At 45.1% G+C, this 12253-nt stretch overlaps 1 protein-coding gene across 2 annotated transcripts in view; it reads left to right on the plus strand.

Annotated features, from left to right (window-relative positions):
• The window catches only part of LOC147013837 (voltage-dependent L-type calcium channel subunit alpha-1D-like), a 283507-nt gene that overhangs the window by 199436 nt on the left and 71818 nt on the right, over positions 1-12253 (plus strand). For both annotated transcript variants that reach the window (XM_085851103.1, XM_085851104.1), the window contains exons 20-21: positions 1594-1653; positions 8119-8225. In XM_085851103.1, the coding sequence (XP_085707229.1) occupies positions 1594-1653; positions 8119-8225 (167 nt within the window). The remainder of the gene's footprint in view (positions 1-1593; positions 1654-8118; positions 8226-12253) is intronic.

Below are 12253 nucleotides of genomic sequence, written 5' to 3' on the forward strand. Positions count from 1 at the left end.
AAGATGCTTTTTCGCAAACTCCATACGAGCTTTTAGATGGGTCTTTTTCAGGAATGGATTCTTCCTTGACACCTGTCCATAGAGGCCAGCTTTGTGAAGGGAACGCGATATTGTTGATTGGTGAACACTGACCACCATCTCAGACATAGAGCCTTGAGATCTTCCAACGTCGTTGTTGGATTTACAGTGACATCCCAAACCAGTTTCCTGCTTGCCTGGTGGCTGATTTTGAATGGGTGACCTGATCAGGGTAGAGTCTGGGTGGTATGATACATCTTCCACTTCTTAATGATGGATTTCACCGTACTCAAAGGGATAATGAGTGACTTTGAAATCTTCTTATAATCCTCTCCTGAACGGTGTTTCTCCACCACTTTAAGTCTGACTTCTTTGGAAAGCTCCTTGGTCTTCATATTTGCCTTGTTGTTTGACCAAGTGAGTTGCACCTTCAAACACTCTTTAGATAAGTGGGGGAGTTTAATATTTAATTTAAACTACTGATTACATGCAGGTGAAACCTATTACACTTATTTTGTAAACTTTCAAACAAATAATTTGCTCCTGAAGTGATTTTGGGTTAATTAGGTAAAGGGTTTGAATACTTATGGAACTGAGAATCATCTAATTTTCTCTGTTAATCAAACTTATTCACATTTTATCTACATGTTTCAGCTTTATCACTTTGGAGTAGTTTGTGAAGATTCTATATGTTACATTTGATTTGAAAGCATCATGAAATAAGCTCAAGTGGCCTCAAACTGTGAAAACTTTGGAGGTTGGGTGAATACTTTTGCAGGACACTGCATCTGGTTTCGTTGCTTCTAAACACTGATGTTAAGGTCATATCTGGGGCTTGTGAATGTACAGTGTAAGTTTAAAATTATGACATTTACTATTAATCATGTTTGGAGAGAGTGGCTGTGAGTGCCATGATAAATATATATTTTTTGTTTGGATCTGGGATCACAAGAAAAATTATACTATATTTTTGCATCTATTGGTAAAAGGAGAAGCGTGTGTGTGTGTGTGTTAACCACTGCCACCCCTTGATAATTGTAATAACAGGAATTGGTATGAACCCGACACCTCTCATCCACAGATATTTCACATATTTCCGTGAGTCCGATTTGCATTCTTTAACAGAACAATTATATGGTAACCATTTTGAAATTGCCACTCTTTTGTCAAAATGTTGAAAATTATGTTTAAAAGACGATTTGAATGACAGATTTTGCACTCGTAATGGCAGGTTAAAAGATCCCTGTGAGCAGAACCAAGTCAGTGAAACACTCAGTGCATGTGCAAAAAACACGTTAGCATTCTTACGTCATTTCGAAAGTCCCGTGTTTCTTAAAATGTTAGCTTATTTGTACCGTTGCCTGTTTGCCTTTCCCGTTCATGCGATTGCAAACAACATTTTAATTTTTTTTAAGCTTCCTGAATTACAAGAAGTCATTTTCTTCAACTTTATTAATTTGATTTAACTTTCAGCATTGCCTAAAGGGTTCAACTTTGTACCCTATTGCTTAAAATCTGAAATCTACTCTTTGACACCTTGCCTATTGTTCTGGCCCGTTCATTGTCTCTTTGCAGATTCTCAGCTACTTTGACTATGCTTTCACCACAATATTCACCATTGAAATCCTCCTCAAGGTACAGAACTAACAAAACGATGCTCACAGAATATTATACTTGTGTAAATGATGTTAATGGTGCTGAGATGCAATAGGGTAAAGTCGTTTAATATAAACTGCAGGGTCCAAAAGTGTACTGGAAATAATGAGCCAATTGAAGGATTTTTGAAGAAAAATCAGACTTAGGGAGTGGGTGTGGGAATGCGGGGAGGTGGGTGGTTGGTTGTGGTGGGTCGGGGGGGGGGGGGTGTTGAGGAGAATTTGCGCAGGTATTTCATCTTTGTGTCACATCTCAGCATCAGAACTCATGTAAATCATGCATTCCCTTGATTTAAGCATACATCACACCTGGAAAAAGGTTTAGCTTGGGCCTTATAGTATTCCCATCTGAGCACATAGCTTGTGATGATGAGATCGCAGTTTAAAAGCCATTTTATGACGTGTATTTGTCCATTGTCTCCTAATGTCCTTGTGATTTATGCAGAAGTACAATGGGATCTCCTCAATGTCCTGCACCTGATATGTGTATGGACTATTCAATGAGCCATAGACACAACAACAAAAATATATAAAAAGTATGCAGATTTATGTTTCATGACTCCATAATGCCCTCCATAAGTAACTGTGGAATGTTCTTGCCTCCTCTTGAACTAGTACCTTGTTATGGTGGGGGTTGGGGGGGAAGAGAGGGCTTGTGCATCTTAATGATCCTACGAGCTATGCCGCTGGGGGACATATGTCTCCTGGTAGGGTCACCCAAGCTGGCCAGCCAAGTCGAGGGGAAGAGGCCAGACAAAAGATAGTTCCTGGTCTTCCAGGATGGTGTTTTGTAAATGGGCTAATGGCCCATTCCTGTAAAAACGCCAAACCCAGGAGGCCAGAGCCCATTACTCTTGGATGGCACTTGGGCTAGGATTGAAGCCCCAACAGGTGAACAAAAGGATGACCTCCTTTGTTTCCACAGCTTCTGCAGCAGAACCAGTCCCAAATATATTGGCTTTGCTTTTCCTTTGGAATTGCCTGGGAAAGTAGAGTTGGGGTACTAATGATTGGGCTCCTTCATGTCCCCATAGTTTTAGCCCAGTCCTTGTGAACTGGAGAAGGCACTTCAGTCTGGCTTTGTGGGCAAGACTTCAACATGGCAGGTAATCCCCTTTTGATTGGTGTAGAAATAGGGGCAGTACGACTTTTCTCTGGCAGTGGGAGGGACTTTCAGGTTTCACTGGTCAGCAACTGCCCACCTTAAGCTGGGCATCTCCCAGTCAGTTCGGTACTCACCCACCACAGCCTGCCTGCTTTACTGGGTGAATGGAGTTTTAAGAACTTTAAAGATTCATACAAACAGACTGCTAACTTTGTACCTACCAATAGCAAGAAACAAACTATTTGGAAGATGGAAAGCTTGGAACCATGTGTCCAGGTTTGACTGATGACCTGCAGGCGATCAACGATGCCAGGAAAACCGGTCATTGACAAATAATTGGAGATTAAACATCAATATCGTCACACTATGTCTGATTTTGGCTTAATGGTTATGGTGGTTGGCTTGTAATCCAAGGATCCTGAGTTCAAATCCCACTCAGCTGTTGAATTAATACCAGGTGGGGTTGACCATGCCTGTCATCCTTCTGAGGTTGGCAAAATGAGTGCCAGCTTGCTGGTATCCTGTGTCGGAGTAGCGACCCGTCCAGGATTGTGCCCAATAGCCAAGGAGTCTGCTTAGGGAGCACCAACGCTCTGTACAGAGTATGGTCCCCAGGGATGGATGGATGGATGGACTGTCACACTGTCAGAGATGACACTTGCAAACAGTGGCTCTGTACATGAACAACATTACCCCTCCTTTTGGTTTGGAAAATGGGCAGATGAAACATGAGAGCACGGGGTTGGGTTTGCCATTAAAAACTCATTACAGGACAAAACATACCCTCCAATTGCAATGTATGAAAGCTTTGTCTCACTGTGACTCACATCCATGGATGGCTTTGTCATAGTGATTAGTGCCTATGCACCAACACTATGATCTGCAGATGATGATAAGGACAAGTTTTATGATGAACTGTGCAATCTCCTTTGTCGCCAGCCACAAGGGGAAAATATATTGTTCGGCGACTTCAATGCAAGAGTGGGCATCAATTGTGCTGCATGCCCACAATGTCTTGGTCCTAATGGAGTCACCAAAAAGAATGGACGAAGGCTTCTTGAGCTGCTTACATCACATGGGCTCTGCATTACCAACTCGTACTTTAAAAACCAAGCCATATCATAAGGTGTCCTGGAGACATCACAGATCTCGTCACTGTCATCAACTGGACCTCGTTGTAATGTGGAGGAGGGATCTTGGTTGCTCCCACCTTACATGCTCGCATCACAGCACCAAGAGTGATACATACTATTCTTTGTTTATAGCAGAGTCAAACTCCAATCAAAGAAGCTGCACCATATAAAATTTGATAAGATACCTCACATCAATGTGAGCAGTACCAACCAACCATTCCAAGTGTCAGGAATTTGTAGTGATTCTAGGTAGATAGCTTGGTGGGGGAGAGGAATCTGTGTCTCAAAACTCTGTTGAAACCTGGAACCATCTGAGGACAACCATTGATTACTCTGCCATATCCACGTTTGGAAGAAAATTGAAAACAAGTAATGATTGGTTCGACTCACATGCCACAGATATGCTGTCCATAAAAGAAGTTAAGAAAGTAGCATATCCCTGGAACAAATCTCGACCAAAAAAGAAATGCATTAGATGGCCTTCCCACAGCACGCATCCTTGTACAGCAAATGGCCAGACGCTGCGCCCACCTCTCGGCTGCCACCCCTGCTTCACACCTTGCTCAGCTTGATGCTGTGGAAAGCAAGACCTTCAAGATTATTGGAATCTCCCATGATGAAGCTGAGCCTACGGGACTCTCACTTTCCCAACGCAGACAGATCGGTGGTCTCTCCGTCTTCCACCGCCTCCTTTCTGGTCTTGCACCCTCTGTTCTTTCTGTGCTTTGTTCCTCCCCCCACCCTAAACCCAGGTTTCTGCAGGTCCACCATCGACCCCCTTCTAATGAAACTCCCAAAATCCAGAATCACTACTCACCTCCACTCATTGTTATTCTTCTTTTTCCCCATCGATGGAACCAACCTCCACATTCTCTTCAATCTATTCTTCCCTCGAAGTCATCGACATAGGTGTTCACCACCATTTCAGATCATCCCCCATCCAAAACCAGGATCCTTTCTACTCCTGTTAATCCCCCACCCTCAAAGCCTACCTCCTTCCAAATTTTCAGGTTTTCCTTCCTGAGAGTTTGCTTCCATATCCAACTTGCCCACCCCATGCATCCTCCACTACCCCTCATTCCTCACCACACCCATTATTTGTCAAGCACGGGTAATCTCCCTCTATTGGTCCTTCAACCCTGCTGTTGGTACTTCCCCCCTCTCTTTGCTGTTCCTTTTGTTCTGATGCATCCTGATCCATTCGGTGTTCTTGCTCTTCCACAAGCTTTGACTCTGTATATAATACAAAAAAAAGCAATGTATGAGGAACATGGAAAACCATTAAAAAGGCACCCACCACCAAGAACGCTGCTCCATGAAAATCCGACATCAGAATCCTCATAACTCACAAGATCCAGCAGCTGGATCAAAGGGTGCAATGTTACCTGGAGCTGTATTCAAGAGAAAATTATATCTCACAATAAGTACTCGATGCCCTCTGTAAATTTTTCTTTTTTTAACGAATAAGCGCTGAAAAACAGAAACCGATGCCCACTTATGCAATGAAAATGGTACAAAGGTGGTTGGGGCAAAACTGGACTTCGGCGTCATCCACTGGACGAGGAACATGCCTTCCACGACTTCAGCGACACCCTCTACCTCACGTGTGCAGTTTTTTTTGTTGTTGCCATTGACTAATACTAGCTCATCTGCCTTTCGATGGCATTTGCTCCATTAAGGGTAACTCTACCCTTCTCGGTTACCTGAGGTGTCACAAACTGGTCCAACCAGATGGGTGTTTTTCGGGAGACATCATTTCCTTACGGGATGGCCGTTGGTTCCCAAAAGGGAGCTCATTCACCCTTTGTCAGGTGTTGTTTTTAGTCCTGGCAGCGTGGCATGGTCACCCTCCCCACTGGCAAGCCAGTGAGAGGAATCAGTTTGGTCACAGACAACCTGACCATGTGGCAGGTAGTACTGAGTTGCATGTTACCAGCGGCAGTCCCAAAGACTGGCCTGATTGACTTGACACTACCCACCCTGGAAGAGCTCAACAAAGCCATCAACCGCCTAGCAAGTGGCAACATGTCAGGGAAAGATGGCATTGCTGCTGAAATCCTTAAGTGTAGAAAGGACACACTCCAGCACAACCACTTTACCACCCACTCCTGCAGTGCTAGAAAGAGGGCACCGTCCCTCGTGATATGCGTGACTTCAACATCATTACCCGATACAAGAACAAGGGTGATCGTGGTGATTGCATTGACTATTGTGGCATGTCTTTGTTATGGATTGTCTGGAAAGTGTTTGCACGGGTAATCTCCACAAGCTTCAGGCTCGAGCAACCGAATATATCCAGAAGAGCTCCGAGCCTTTAATTCCAACAGGTCCGCAATAGATATTATCTTCTTGCTTCATACAACTCCAGGAAAAATGTCGAGAGCAACAACAGCCACTGTTCATTAATCATTGCATTTATTTACCATTGCCAAGGCATTCGATCTGGTCAGTAGAGAAGGATTCTTCAAGTGTTTTAAAAATAACTCGGCCGTCCTCCAACACTACGGAGTCTGATTCATTCATTCCATCACAAAATGAGAGGCACAGTTCAGTTTGATGGGTCTATGTCGGAAGCCTTTGAGATCCACAGTGTAGTAAAATGGTGGTGTGTCCTCACCTCGAACTCTCTGGCATCTTCTTATTGCACCTGAGGGTATGCCTTTGGGAATACAGCAGATGGCGCGCACCTGCATACATGGTCAGGTGGTGGCTTTTTCAACCTGGCCTACCTGCAAGGTGTGAGATGTCTTCCCGCGAATGCTCTGGTTCCCTTACGATGTGACGTTAGTTGTCCACACAGCGCATCAGCTTCAATACCTCATCGATCACTTCTCATATGCCTGCGGTTCAGTTGGATTAACCAATAGCCAGAAGAAAACAACTGTGATGGGCCATGGTATGACAACTACACCAGTCATCTGCATTGGCAATCAAAAGCTAGAGGCCCTCGATAAGTTCTGCTATCTGGGGCCAACAGTGACAGACACCCTGTCACTTGCAGCAGAGCTTAACATTCGCATTGACAAAGCATCAACCACCTTTGGACTACTAAACAAAAGGTATAGAGCAATGCCAAGCTCACCATTAACACAAAAGTGCAGGTTTACCTGGCATGTGTTCTTAGTATCCTCCTCGATGGCAGCGAGTCTTGGCCCACTAACTCAAGCCAAGAGAGAAGGCTGAATGGTCTTCATCTCCACTTCTTTCGTAGAATTCTAGACGTCTCATGGAAAGACAAAGTACCCAACATGGCAGTACAAAGAAAGGCTGGAAGCCAAACCATCTTTGTGATGCCCAGGCAGAGGCAGCTGCGGTGGCTTGGCCATATGTGTCACATTGAAGATGAGCAACTCCCTAAAAAAACCTGCTGTGCAGAGAGCTGGGGGAAGGAAAGCAGCAAGTTGGTCTTCCACACCTTGGGTTCATAGATATGTGCAAGATGGACCTAAGATCATGCTCCATTACTCTTTGTGACTGAGAGCTCAAAGCAACGGACAGACAAGTGTGGCAGCACTTGGTCGGTAAATTAACTGAGAATAGTGACCCAACTTCCAACTCGTTCTTCGTTTCCCCACAGTGCCGTGACATTGCCACTCCTGGGTGGGCCTCGCTGTCGACAGCCACAGGTGCTGCACTCCTGTGGCTCCCGAACAAGAGTGACCTCCAATTCGCAATCAAATTGTCTCCCGAGACAGAAACTTTAAATCAATGGGCTTCAGGTGTACTTTTGTTTTTGTATTCGATGTCTGTCTGAATTCATTTATTGAATCGATATGGCTGTGAAAGCATGGATAGTGTGAAATTCCTTCATGAGATCATTGACCGTGATATTACATGACATTTGTGATTGCTGATTTTTGTTCTGCGCAAAATTTTATTTTGATTTGCAACAGTTCTGTTCCCTGAGGGCGTGCAGCACGCACATCAGAAGCACAGCCACATCCACCAGAAAGGGTTGCATAATTTCTCGGGGTTGTGGCTGTGCTTCGGATGCAGTGCCCCTTGTAGGTGAGGGCAGGAAGTTGCAATACGGCCAGGATCCATTACCGACATTATCCAAAGACATCGCGGCATCCTAAAGCCTCCAACAGTCCCCAATACCTCGTTATTTGAATTTTGTTTCCCATGTTCCTCTTTGTACGTTTTGCAGTTTTCTCGGTGTTGTGTATTTATTTATTTTTAACCTGTATGTTGATGTCGCGTGCAGATGACGGCTTGCGGTGCTTTTTGGCACAGGGGCTCCTTCTGCAGAAACTACTTCAACCTGCTGGACCTCCTTGTCGTCATTGTCTCCCTGGTCTCTTTTGGAATACAGTGAGCTTTATTATTTTTTACCCCGCGTGCACGAAGCAAAATGTGTGGTTCAGCAATTGGTTCACTTTGTCTGTCTGTCTGTCTGTCTGCAGACGTCAGTGTTTGATCGAGGAACCACTTGATTTGAATTGAATTCTATATTTTGAATCATGTAAAACACGAATTGGAACATGAATCAGATCACGAATCTGTAGTTTAGCAGTAATGTACCTTATTTGGCTCTGAATTTGGCAAAATGTATGGAATCGCATCCCAATCACGTGTGCACACAGAGGAGCAAGGTATGTTTTTTTTTTTTTAGTCCGCCTGCCTGTCCAGCAGTCAACCAAAGTTGAAAATCATTACAAACAGGAAACACTGTTTTTAAGGTAGTCATAAAGGACACATACAACAGGCATGAATAACGAATGTTACGTGTTAAATAAGGTGGTGTGAAAAGATGCTGCAGCAATGGCGGTAAACTTCTGAAAAAAGGTTGTTTTTTTTTTCTACAACCTTTAAAATATTTATTATATTTCAATTAAATTATATACTTGAACACTGTGGAACACAAATTACCTTCTTGGCGTTTTCAAAAACCCTCCCTTCAGCAGTACTTGGACAAAATATTTACGCCATCTCATGCACCGAGGGCAGAATAACTGTTAGATTCACATCATCTCATTCACATAATCTCATGCCCTAAGCCTAAGGGAAGAGTAACTGTTAGATTCAGCATTCAGGCAAATATAACTGAGAGAGAAGAGGGAGTAAAAAAAAAAAAACGTTTTTACAGCCATTTTTCCCTGGTGTGCAGAGTTTTTTTTTTGTTTTTTTTTTGTATACCTTGGTCGAGGCTCGTATGAGAGCTAACACACAACTCACAGCAAGGAGGCATGAGACAAGAGGGGCGGGAGTGGAAGGGACAAAACATTGGGGAACAGACACATTAGGTGAACTGTGGAAGGGAGAGGGATGGGGATGGGACGGGGAACATGGCGAAGAGAAGATGGACATTACAGGGACTTTCAGGAAGGAAAGCAGGAGAATTGAAGGAAGTGGGCTTGGGTGGATTATCGGGGGTAGAAAAGATCGAGGATTTGGATGGGGGAAGATAAGAGGTGGTGGTGAACAGCTGTTTTGAAAGCCTGGAGGGAAGAATGGGAAAGAATAGAGTGAGGAAGTTTATTCCAAAGGCGGGAGAAAAGAGGAATGAAAGAGTGAAGATGAGCAGTGATTCGTGATTTTGGTAGTTTTACCAGAAGGGGGTTGTTGGCGGACCTTGAGCGCCCTGTGGAAATGTGGTGGGGACAAATCGCAGAGAGAGCAGGGGGGGCAAGGCTGGAGAGGAGTCGGTAGAAGACAGAAAGACCACCGACCAACCTGCGGTGATTGAGTGAGAGGCCCAAAGACTCATCTTCATTGCGGGAGATGCCGATGATCTTAAAAGCCCTGGTTTCGACAGTGTGAAGCCGAGAAAGCTGGGAGGCAGGAGCACCAGCCCAGAGAGGAGAGCAGTACTCCATCAGGCTACGGACAAAAGCTTTGTAAGTGGTCAAGAGCTCAAGAGGGCCGAGGAAGGACTTTGCACGACGGAGGATTCCCAGTCGGCGACTGGCTTTTGAGGCGAGGTTGGAAATGTGACTTTCCCAGGAAAGGTCATGGCAGATAGTGAGACCCAGAAGCTTGAAAGAAAAGACTTCTTCCAGAGGATTGTTGAGAAAGTGGATGGGGCGGTTTTGTAAACAGTCCTTTCGAAGAGACATAGTGAGAGTGTGAGATTTGTCTGGATTGAAAGACATGTTCCACGTGTTGGACCAGTTTGTGATTTTATCCAGATCTGCAGTGAGCGAAGAAGCTGCTGCTTGCCGGTCTGAGGGATGACAGATGGTACGGCAGAGGGTGGAGTCGTCGTCAAAGAGAAATAGAGGATTTTCCAGAGAGTCCGAGAGATCATTGATGAAAACCAGAAAAAGAACAGGGCCCAGAACGCTACCTTGAGGAACTCCAGCCTGCACAGGAAGAGGGGATGAAAGAACTCCATTTAGGGCCACATGTTGACTGTGACAGGAGAGGAAGTCTGCGAGCCATGAGTGGAGATGGCCTTGAATACCATGGGAAGAGAGTTTGGTGAGTAGGGCAGGGTGCCAGACTGTGTCAAAAGCACGTGATATGTCCAGGGATAGGGCTCGGATTTCCAGTCTGGCATTGAGGACCTCCATCCATTGATGGGAGAGCAGAAGCAGCATATCCAGGGTAGAGTGACCTTGTCTGAAACCAAATTGATGATTGGAAATCAAGCCATTGGAGAAGAGGAAGGATTTCATGTCTGAAGCGATGATGGATTCCATAACCTTGCTGATGATTGGGAGAAGGCTGATTGGTCTGTAGTTACAGGGATCTGTTTTTGCACCTTTTTTATGCAGGGCAGTGATGTTAGCAGATTTCCAAGCAGATGGCAGATGACCTTGGGCAAATGAGAGGGTGAATAGAACAGAGAGAGGGTGAGCAAGAGCAGAAGAGCAGGCTTTGAGGACACGTGGGCTGATGCCGTCTGGACCGGTTGCAGAATCTGACTCGAGGTTTGAAAGCAAGCTCTCCACCTTGTCAGGAGAAAAGGATGCAGAGTCCAGGGACAGTTGGGTGCGACTGGGTAAAGTGGGTAGAGATAGTGATAGTGATAGTGATAGATAATGATAGATAGTAGAGATCTTGGTAGACCAAGAAAGAAAGAAAGGGGTTGGGCTTCTTCTTGAGGCAATGTTTTATGGCCGAATGCCCTTCCTGACGCCAACCCTGGTTGCCTCTTACGACACACAGGGATATGGTACACCTATTCTAACCGGGGCATACACCGGGACCAGTACACTGGTACTCATTTCGCCGACCTCGGAAGGATGACAAGAGAAGAGGGAGTGCGTTGGAGAATAGATGGTAGAAAGCAGAGAGACCACCAACATGCCTGTGATGTGAGAGCAACAGAGCCAGTGCTTTGGCTTCAACGTGAGATATTCCGATAAAATCTTGATAGCTATAGATTACACAGAATTGAGGAGAGACGGATGTGATGCTGGGGTGCAAGCCCACAGCAGAGAACAGTACTCCATTGAGCAACAGATAAATCCTTGTAGACTGTAAATTGATCTGATTTCCCAAGGAAACACTTGGATCAACCGAGGATGCCCAGTTTGTGACTGGCTTTGGAGGCCAGCTTTGCTATGTGATTAGCCCAGGAAAGATCATGGCTGATGGTGAGGCCTGGAAGTTCAAGAGACCGAACCTCTTCAAGCGCATGACCAAAGCAATAGATAGGGTGGGTTCCTTTGACGATTCTTCCAGAACAGTCGGACGAGACCATGAGATTTTCCAAGATTGGAAGACGTTCCATTTTTTCAGACCAGTGCCTAATCATTTCCACATCGGCAGACAGAGATGCACCTGCTGTCTGCATTGCAGAGGGAAGGGGGCACTGTACGGCACAATGTGGAGTCATCTGCAAAAAGGAAGAAAGGGTTTTTCCAGAGCATTGGAGAGGTCGTTTATAGATGAGGAACAAGAATGGGCCCAAAATACTGCCTTGGGGAAATCCAACCTTCCCTGGGACATCGGGACGAGAGGGTCCATTGATGGCAATACCTTGACTGCGTAGGTGGAGGAAGTAGAAATCCAGGAATTAAGGTGGCCGAACTGTATGCCACAGGTAGAGACTAACAGCTTGGGATGCAAAGCAGGATGCCTGACTGCGTCGGATGCCCAAGACATATCCAGGAAGACGGTTCTAACTGTTTGCACTTCACTCAATGCACCCTTTGATAAACACTCTTTGTTGATTAAACTCCACATCGTATGAACTGAGATTCTGACCTTTTCTTTCTCAAGCAGGTGATGCATCAGCAGCCACGTAGCGACGACCATGCCCTTTTAAGGAGGTGGAATAATGGCACTCACGAAAACGTCAGAAACTCTTCCCTCGCTAATAATTCATTTTTGAATGGGTGGTACTCCATGGAAGGGTTCTGCTGAGGCAGTAATTTGCCTGCAGTACAAGC

The sequence above is a fragment of the Eptatretus burgeri genome, chromosome 13, assembly GCF_056783735.1.
Source record: "Eptatretus burgeri isolate ZD-2024b chromosome 13, Ebu_testis_v1, whole genome shotgun sequence".
NCBI lineage: Eukaryota > Metazoa > Chordata > Myxini > Myxiniformes > Myxinidae > Eptatretus > Eptatretus burgeri.